The sequence below is a fragment of the Rattus rattus genome, chromosome X (genome assembly GCF_011064425.1).
Source record: "Rattus rattus isolate New Zealand chromosome X, Rrattus_CSIRO_v1, whole genome shotgun sequence".
In the NCBI taxonomy this organism is placed as follows: domain Eukaryota; kingdom Metazoa; phylum Chordata; class Mammalia; order Rodentia; family Muridae; genus Rattus; species Rattus rattus.
In genome coordinates this window covers 126,568,017-126,578,581 of record NC_046172.1, presented here as the reverse complement: position 1 = coordinate 126,578,581, position 10,565 = coordinate 126,568,017, and the positions used below count along the sequence as shown (strand labels likewise).

The following is a 10,565-nucleotide window of genomic DNA, read 5'->3' as shown; positions in this document are numbered from 1 at the left end:
TCCTGTCCTTCACAGCCTACATGCTTTCCTTCCACCCAACCTCCAAGCCTCTGCTCCACCAGCAAACCCTCTGCTAGAGCACAGGGGCTGCCTCACCTCGTCTTTGAGTTCTTCAGCCAGAGGAAGGTATGGCCTATACTTTGAGTGCTAACCCGGGATTTAGAAGCCCATGGCATCCTGTCTAGGGAAAGTCTCCAAAGTATCCAGCACTGGAGTAAATGAAGCATGACATGTTACTTCCAGCTCAATGTTGTACCCCAAAGGACTAGAAGTGGATGATTGGCTAGGGTCCAATACCGTATCGGAAACATGTGTTCTGGGTGTTGCGAGACATGTCAGAGGACCACTTACAAATTCAATCTTCATCATCTTCTTCGGGATCACTAATCTCTTCATATATCACTCGAGTCTTCCTCTCTCGCAGTCGGTGGCTCCAAGCATTTACCTGAATACCACCAGCTCCTGAAATGTGGAGAGGTTAGTGCATGAGAGCTAGGTCATTTAGGGCCTTTTCTCATCAGAAAACAACAGAGCTGTCCCACACACAAGACCATAGGCCTTTACATCTGCGGGCTCACAAAGATTGAGATGTCAGCCACATAGCAGTACAGACCAAAGGCTAGTTCGGGTTATGCCACATGCTGTCTGGTCCCCTCCCCATCCCCTGATAAAGATTTTCCTTTTATTCTCCATTTAGGAGGAGGACCCAGTGACCATTCACTTATATTGTATGGATTTCAGGGTTAGCTTCAGAGCATGTAGAAGACTTGTCCACTGTCACATGGCTTTCAGAAGAAAGACACATGTAACTATGATTATGGAGACCCATTCTAGCATCTGAACTGGTGATGGGTGAACTCCTCACCCAGAAAGGACTGGGATTTTCGGGGCCTATGCCAAACACCTAGAACATGCCAGGGAAACCAGAATATTGTTTTCCCCCGTGGTTTCCTCTCATCCAACAGCACCCTACTCTGTCTGTCTCTGGAATATGTCTTTCTCTGGATGTGCAGGCGTCCCTGAGCCTAGTGCTCCTGGAACACAGTTGGGTTACTCCTCCCCGTTCTGCCTCCTTCAGCAGTTTTTAAACACTGAACACTCATTGGGGCTGTCAGTAGCATTTCCGTATTGTCTTAGGGTTAAGTATCTTCTCGTGTATTTTTCTAAAGGTTATATTAGCATATATTAGTTATATATGTTATTCCATGTCATTATGACATTTTGTATACATATATAATGTGTCTCGATCATGTACACACCTAATTATTCTCTTAGGTCACGACATGCCTTCCTCCCTACCACTAGATTCCCTTTTATTTCATTTTGCTTTGTATGGGTGAGACCCAGTGAGTTTAATTAGGCCTTTTCCCCTGGCAACTGGCAACTGCCTTCATATCCTCTGAAAGGGGCAGAAACTGGTGAGCCCCTCCTTCCACAGCAGAGTGTTGAAGGGCTTGATCTTTTGCAGGTATGTTTAAAGGATTTTCATAACATTTTAATCACATTTGACAAAGTATTTCACTTTTTGTAACTAAATAAAAAAGAACACGGGTGTTTAAATTGGAAAGAAATGTCCTGAGTAAACCGCGTTTCCAGGGCTACAATGTTTGCCTTTATAGTCTTAATAGACTGTCATTTGCGCAAGCAGCAAAGATGTGATTAAGAGTGTGGAGCAAAGAAAATTAGGCGAAGAAAAGCACTGGAGGGACCCACAGGCTCTGGGAAAGGCAGGTACTCTGTGACGTATAAGGCCGCACACACAGGCTTGCGGTGCACTACGTGGACAGTAAGAAAAGTGTGGATACAGTGACGGAGACAGCACTGCATACACCATGACGGTGCGTGCAGATGAGCGCAGCAGGGAGAAAGAAAGGAGACATAGTGATCTAGGTATCAAAGAACCTCCTGCCAGAGGTGGTGAGAACAAGATGCAGGTGAGAGCACTTCAGGTGGGATTGGACAAGGTGGCGCCTACACCATTTCTGTTGCTATCAAGATGTGTCACTTATCATGAGCTTCCTTTCATTCAACTCCCTGAGTCATGCACGAGGGAGTCTATGTACAACTAAAAGAACATTGTTTCTGAGCTCAGAAACAGAATTCATTGCCTTTCATTGTATATTTGCAATTTTAGTTCGTGTATGTGGACCATGTTTGTGGGTTTGCCTGAGGAGGAAGACGCACTGTGTCAGATCTGGAACCGGAGTGTCCTACATACTTGCTGTCAGGATCCTTCACTCATTCAGTCCTTAGCTGTGTCCTCTAACTGTGCCACTAACTCTCTGCTCCCAGAACTCTTTCTACACTAGACTGGACCCTGCAACTGTGGAAACCCCCATTCCATAAAGAGTCGGGTGCCTCTGGCTTGAGACTGTGGGGCAGAAGTTCTTGGGTCCTGAGGTTGATCAGAGTAGAAGGGGTCCACCATTGAAGCCCTGTAATTTCTAGCGAGATAAATGCATGTTCCCTTCACAGAACAGAAGCCAGCTGCCTGTCTCTACATGGAAAGCGAGTGTCAGGATGAAAGTCTCGGGAGAGAATAACTGACAGGAGCATGACGTGGACTTCAGAAACGAAGGAAGACATGACTACACTTCAGTAGTCTGGGCTACAGATTGGAGAGCTAGGGAAACTGTTCTTTGACCAATAATTCAGCACGATTGTGGCAATCCTCATTATCAGTACTCTAATTATTAAAATGCTCTAATTGAAGCCATGTGGGTCCAACCAAAAACCTGTGGTTAGACAGGCCCCATGGGAAAACGCATTACTATGATTTTGCTGAATGAATGTAGTGCAAACTGTCTTCTAAATTCATCCATCTCTACCCATAGGTAAGCGAGCTGTCAGACAGCATCAGAGAAATTGTTTTGCACAGTGAATGGTGGCTAGTGCAGAAACTCCTATCTGAGTAGACTGCACTAATAAGGGTACAGATCGCCCAGCTAAATACCGAACATATATCACACACCTTCCTCCCAAGCTCAAATTCCATCACAGAAGATGGGATCAAGAGGTTTTAAAAGGCAGAAGACATTTGGACCAGAGCAATATAGTGTTTGAGGGACATAACAAGGTTGTTAAACTCATGAACACACAGTAGTCGTCTTTGCCTCTATAAGACCTGCACAAGATCAAGCCTTCCAGCACTCTAGCATGTAGGAACTCATGTGCTCTTTATGGGAGGGAAGGTCAGTTTTCTTTAAGAGTGTGGTCTCTGGTAGGTCAACCATACTCTGCTGGATCGTTCTACGTCCCACAGTATATAGATAGCACAAATTGGGTTTGCGTTTGTTTATTTTTTTTATAAAAATATATGGATGTTGGGAGAAAGATCTTTTATATCCATTAGATGAAAGAGTGGTGTATGTGTGAACACAATTAAAATACAATATCTTCAAAGAAGTAAATAAATACCACATTGAAAAACAATAAATTATGTTAAGACTAGAGATTAGATTGCAGCCAACCTGCCAAATTAGAACCATTCTTTCCAGAGGCAAGTCTTCCTTTTACATTATGAATACTTATGGTCACTGATGCCAGCTATAAAAGAGAATCAGAGATAAGGCATGTTGGCAAATAGTAATCCTTGGTGTATTTCTGCTACTTGACTTAGGGTATTCTAATTTGCCGGGTAATATTTAGGACAGGACCTAGCAAATAAATAAAAACCTCACACACCAAAATTAACCAGACCCAAAGATTCAATGACCTTCCATATAGTTAGAATCGGCATTTGAAACAGCATGTGAAGCTTCCCATTAAAATTTACATCTATATTTATACAGTTCTCCACCACCAAAAAGAAAACTACCTCAACAACGTGGACATGAACTGAGGGACAAACAGGGTGCACCGCTACAGAAAGAAGTGATACTTGCCTTCACCCGTTTCCTCGGTGGCACACCATAGGTTTCATCAGAACATTCATCTACAGAAAGTGACAAATCAGAAGGTTTTGTTTGTTACTAAATGTTCCAAGAACTCAGGAGTCTGCTGATTTACGGAAGGCTAGATTGGAGAGTGAACCCATGTGTGGAAGAGAAGCTGGCGGAGCCTGGCTCTAGTTCCCCTAACAACAGAAGCATTAGCGCTAGTGTCCTTTAAGAAGTCTCCTTCTGGTTGTTTAGGAAGTGTCAGCTAAGCCTCATCACCTTCTAAACTTTCCAATGTGTAATAATGAAAATTTTTACTTAACACATGAAACAATTTGAATAGTCAGGTGTTAACTATGTGAGGAAGAATAAGTTATTGAGCTCAGTACTATTGGGGGCTACCTAGTGTGATTATTCTCCTTTATTCTCAAATACTGTGCATAAATTTCAAACCGGAGTTTAGATCAAGTAACGTGCTTGTTGGGAGCACTGGGGAGTCACAAGCCAGTAGGACACAGGACATTCTGACTCTCTTTCAAGGTGTTACACATTGGCCATTTATTTATTATCCAGAATAATGTACACAATAACATTTTAGCACTTTATATGACAGGATCTTCTACATAATCCTCAGAATGAACACTTTTCCCATGCAGCCCTGATCTGAAGAAGAAAAGAGCTGCCTGTGACCTTACCAGGCATCTTGACTGAGAAGGTGCTCTTTCACAGCCCCTCCCTGACCACTCACCTTCACTGTCATGAACTTCAATACATTCGACCACAGACTGCTTGGCCTGCTCCTTGCAACGCATGAAAACTGGTTTGGTTCTACTGTGACCCCTAAGAGGAAGCAAAGTGCTTGTTTTTAAAGGCAGCACAAAGAGGGAAAATGCTGCTAAGATCTGGGGTACAGCACAGATTTTAAGACCCACAAGAGGCCTCAGCCCTACCCAAGGGAGCAAAGAGCAGCATGTCCAGCAAGCACCTTGACATTTCTCCATGAAGAAAGGTTTGGTGGGAGAGGGCCCTGCTACATGTTCAAAAGAATTTGTGGCATAGAAAACAAACTGGAACCCCCAGGCTGGTCTAAATCCAGATTTCCTATTACCTAGGCCAGTCATCCTGATGTAGTTCCTTTTCATATACACGTAGGCACTTTTCTGCCATTTGGTCAGCTTTCCCCACTCTTCATCAGAAAAGTAGGCAGAAATATCCTGGAAGGCCTAGAAAAAAAGGAAGTGTAAGTTCTGGCTATTCTCTGCTGGACCTGTGTACTCTTCATCCCAGAATACCCTCTGTGTTGGAGGACCTTGGTGGCCTACCTAGAGAATCAAGACAATCAAGGGGTTGGGGATTTAGCTCAGTGGTAGAGTGCTTGCCTAGCAAGCACAAGGCCCTAGGTTCGGTCCCCAGCTCCGGAAAAAAAAAAAAAAAAGATTAGGAAAAAAAAGACAATCGATCCTGAAATGAGGGTCAATCACAGATGTGAGTAACAGCCTTTTTCCCCAGTAACTGGTAATGCCAATGCTGCTTATTTACATTCAAGGGACTGAGTGTCACCCAGTGAATTTAGTACTATGTCACTAATCTGAAGTTTTCAGGGATGCTGAGGACACGTGGAGCATTTGTGCATGGAGAGAAATCCTGAGACTTATGGAGGTCCAGTGGAGACTATGATCCTTGTCCCAAGTGCCTCTGAATTCCACCTTCTGATAAGTCATTCTACAATGGCCCATGGTCACTCAACTCCTTCTGTCCACCAACTACCTGGTCACCTCACCTTGCATATATTCTTTGGTTCACAAAACACTTCCACAGGAATCTTTGCACAGGAATTCACTGTTTTCGTGCCAATGGGGTCACTGTGGTTTTGAAAAGACACCATCTTGTCTTCTGACTAAAAACAAAATGTCCTGTGAAGGAAGGGGTTGCAAATAGACAGTAACGGTTAATACCTGAAATTTTCTTGTATTCCTTTTTACCTTGAGATCATCTATCCTTGACTAGGTCTACAGGAGAGCTAGGAATCAGTTGGATTCCATGAGCATGGATGAAAGTATCTTGAGTTGTTGAGAGTGAGTCAAGCTTCTGTCCTGATTAGTTGCCCTGGAGTATTCATTGAGATTAATAGAAAAGAGAAAGCTATTGAATTGGGCAAGCCCATGTTCTCACCCATGCACTCACCCATGCAAGGAAAGACTGATTTCATAGAAGATAAGAATCAAATAGTTGTCACTGGAAGATGGGTGGTGAGGAGTTCAGAAGAAGGTACACCAAGCACCAAATACAGGTAGAGAGGAAGAATAGCTGCTAATGTTTTACAGGACCCTTTAGTGACCACAGTTTGTAGCTACCGATGGTGAATTTGTAAGGGAAGAGAAGAGAAGCCAGAGTTCCTTTCTTATGCCTGTAACAGAGGGTAGTTGGCAAGCTGAGATAGAAGGGTCACAAAGGACAGACAAATATGAATTAACCATATTTGGTAAGCACACACAGGTATATCTGGAACCATCATACTTTTCTTATATTTTGCCTCCCATGTTCCTTTCCTGTGGTCTCTTCCAGCTCTGGGTGGTTCCTGAACATTTCCAGAATTTTCCCTCATTAGTAAATAAATTCTTTAGCTTTTTATTAAAAAGTAATAGACACAGAGAGGCTTCCCACACACCCACTTGAGGGAAACACATGCAGAGACTCACAGCCAAACATTGGGCAGAGCTTAGGGAACCCTGCAGAAGAGGAGGAGGAAGGATTGTAGGAGCCAGAGAGATCAAGGACACTAGAAGAAAAGTTAAGAATCAAATAACTTTGGCCCACAGAGGCTCAAAGAGACTGAACTGACAACCAGGGAGCATGCATGGAACTGAGTTAGGCCCCCTGCACATATTTAACTGTTGCGTAGCTTGGTCTTCGTGTGGGAATTCTAATAACGGGCTGTCTCTGATTCTGTTGCCTGCCTTTGGGATCCTTTCCTACTGGGTTACCTCTAGCCTCAATAGAGGATGCGCCTAGTCCTACTGCAACTTGATATACCAAGGCTAGTTGATATGAATGGGAGGCTGTCCTTTTTCTGAAGAGGAACAGAGGAGGAGTGGATGTGGGGAGAAGGGAGGTGGGGAAAGGACTTGGAGGAGAGGAGGGAGGGGGACTGCGATTGGGGGTTTAAAGTAAGTAAGTAAATAAATAGATTTAAAAGTAATAGACACAATAAACTTTTTAATAAAAGACGTTTCTGGGCACCTGCTGAAACTTAAATACATGTCTCTACATCATTACCCACTCTTAAATGGTTTCCCCTTGAGACAGGATATGACTAGGTTGCCAAGGAAACAGAGAAACCATGGGCCCAAACACTTCTCCTGTACCTGCCTATTAAGGAATTAAGATAATTTAGATCACCGTTTTGTGGTGCAGTGCCCTGCATCGTGTATAGATATTTCGTGGTGTATGCAATGTAAATTTGGTGAGAGGATTGCCACAGGTTTAATAGTTTCCCCAACTGATGGTTTCCAGGGATCTAGGAAATGGATATATAGCTATGCTGTGCTGAAAAGGGGGTGGGTAGTTAAGTAGAGTGAATTGCTGGGCTATTTCTGGGCTAATTTAGAAAATCCTTTGAGTCAAAGATACACTAATCAGGGATCCTCAAGCTGAAGTCCCCAGAAAATTTTTACTGAGTGGACATTGAGGTGTCTCTGGGACCATGAAGACTGTGTCTTCATCCAAGAGGAGGTTGGAAAGTAGCCCCTCTGACACAGATTATTTGGTGTCACTGAGGTTGGAGGAAATCTTGAGACACATAGGTTGTTTCAAGTTTGTGAAGCTAAGAGTCATTCCACTTCCCTCAGAAATAGTGACACACATCTGTCAGACATAAAATGGTTATAGTTTCTAGAATCCCTAAGTAATTACCCAGTAACAATTTATCTCAAAGAACAGTTGTAAGGGTTGAGGATGTTGGAGACACAAGAAAGGCCCAAGTTAGCCTTTACAGGCTAACTTTTCTATCTGTGAAGATTTAGTTTATCAGGGCACCCCAAGAAAGAACCTACCTCAGACAGGGAGGAATAAAGAACTCTTTCTCCAAGAAGAGACCCAAATAAGTACCTTGATTCAGCCGTCTCTAGAGATTCAGCAACCAGAGCAGTCAATCGCTATGAACTCCTCAGCGAAGTAGGTGGGGCAAGTGAGGTAAGAACGGAATGTTGGATCTTAGGGGTTCCAGGCAGAAGTACATCACAAAGGGAATGTACCAAGTGTCCCCACCTAAAGTGTCATCATCCATATCCCTGGCATTGGCTACTCTCAGGTCTGTTTACCTGTTGACATGTTCATTCCTACGGATACCTGGGCTTTCCCTTATATCCAGACTATCCTCTACTGTGCAGTTATTTATCTAAAACATGGCTAACCACTTCAAATCTTTTTCCTCTGTCTTCCTTAGTCTTCCAACCTGGGATCTCTTTAAAATAAACTCATAACATTTAAATTATTTATTAAAGGAAAGCATTAGAATTCAAATTATCCCTATATGTGCTCTTTTCCCAAAGACCCAAGAACTTGTTTTCTATTAATATTCTTATGAATAATAGCAAAACAGTCTCCATGTGGTTAGAGTTTATGGTGCTCTTTAAAGGGTCCCAAGTGCTTCTGTTAGGAAGGCTTCTCTACTCAAATAGTATACACCTCCACTAGCCCCTTAATGCCCTCTAGACTTTGCATTCTGGGGACTGCTCTGTCAGTAATGTCCTGCACAGGGCTGGAGAGATGGCTTTTCATGGCTGGAGAGATGGCTCAGTGGTTAAGAGCACTGACTGCTCTTCCAGAGGTCCTGAGTTCAAATCCCAGCAACCACATGGTGGCTCACGACCATCTGTAATGGGATCTGATTCCCTCTTCTCGTGTGTCTGAAACAGTATACTCACATACATAAAATAAATAAGTAAATCTTTAAAAAGAATAGTGCCCTGCTCAGAATGACCAAGACCTTTCTTCTGGCAAGGAAATGGCTCATGGACCTTGGGACCAGCATTAAGGTTTTCACTGCATATTCTTATGTTTTCTTCTTAATCACTTATAAAAATTAATTTTAAGTCATGTTACAAAGGAATGGATTTCCCCCCCACACCCCCAACCACCACTGCCCACAACCAGCATTATCCTAAATGGAGAAGACTGTGAAGTAATCCCTCTAAAAACAAACAAGTCAGGGCTGTCCACTGTCCCCACTCCTTCTCAATATACTGCTTGAAGCTATAGCTGTAGACAGAGGTACTTCATTTTAATCAAGGGATCAATCAGTTAATAAAATACTATAATACTAAGCAAATATGCACAAAACCCTGGTGCACCCAATTTCAGAAAGCATATTAATGGAATTAAGACTCCAGATTAACACAAACTTAATAGCAGAAGGCAATTTCAGCACTCCAGTTTCTTCTATAGATGGGACATCTGGACCAAAAATAAATAAATCAACAGAAAGTTCAGAATTAAATGACGTCTTATATTAAATGTACCTATGAGGTATTTACAGAATATTCAACTCGAACCCCAAGAGTATACAAATGCACATTCTGCTCAGCAGCACCGTGGGCCTTCTCCGAAGTGGAGCGCATGCTGCAGCACAAGCCCCAATAAATACAGAAAAATTCAAATAATTCCATGTGTCCTGCCTAGCCATTATGCGATAAACACAGCTCTAAGTATATGCACTCATGGACATTCATTCATTACTGAATGATGGATGGGTCAAGAAGAAATTTAAATATTCCCGGAACTAAGTAAAATGAAAGCACAGCACAACAAAACCTTTGAGAAACAGTAAAAGGGAAGTTTATATATAGCCCTAAGTGCCTACATTTTGAAAAGAAAAGAGTGTGAATAAATTTCTTATTGATGCAACATGAGAATTTGGAAAAACAAATCAAAGTCAAGCTCAGTAGATGGTAAGAAATCATATTTTTTTAAATCAGGTGAGAGGGCTGGAGAGATGGCTCAGTGGTTAAGCACACTGACTGCTCTTCCAGGGGTCCCGAGTTCAAGTCCCACCACCAGCATGGTGGTTCGCAACCATCTATAATGGGATCTGATGCTCATTTCTGTTGTGTCTGAAGACAGAGCATTCATGTATATAAAATAAATAATTAAAAAAGAAACAGGTGATACTGTCTGGTACAGGAAAGGAAGTTAACTATCCAGGCCTAGTGAAGGATCTGAGGAGAACCTACATTGCAACTTTATTAAGTCAGCATAAAACCTAACTATAATTTTTCCATTAATTTATTTATTCACTTTACATCCAGATCCCACCCCCATGTTCCCCTTAGCCCTTCCTCACAATCCCTCTCCTTCTCCTCTGAGAGGGTAGAGGCCTCCCCGCTTGGTACCCCCGATCCTGGCACATCAAGTCTCTGCAGAACTAAGTACAAACTCTCTCACTGAGACCAGACAAAGCAGCCCTATTGTGGAACAGATTCCACAGATTTAGGGACAGCCCTGCTCCAGTTGTTAGGGGACCAGCAGGAAGACCAAGTTGCACACCTGCTACATATGAGCAGGGAGGCCTAGGTCCAGCCTGTGTTTGTTCTTTGGTTGGTGGTTCAGTTTCCAAGAGCTGCCAAAGGTCCAGGGTTGTTGACTCTGTTCTACCCATGGAATTCCTAACCCCCACAGAACCTTCGATCC

General features: G+C 42.9%; 1 protein-coding gene across 1 annotated transcript; it reads right to left on the bottom strand.

Moving 5' to 3' along the window:
• Window positions 1–355: 355 nt before the first annotated feature.
• On the bottom strand, window positions 356–8,047 carry LOC116888809 (putative protein SSX9). The gene is given in 8 exon segments (XM_032890088.1): window positions 356–462; window positions 3,471–3,546; window positions 3,885–3,934; window positions 4,627–4,705; window positions 4,708–4,718; window positions 4,987–5,101; window positions 5,659–5,791; window positions 7,986–8,047. Coding segments are annotated over 7 exon segments (543 nt in total). The 5' UTR covers window positions 5,764–5,791; window positions 7,986–8,047.
• Between the last annotated feature and the right edge of the window lie 2,518 nt (window positions 8,048–10,565).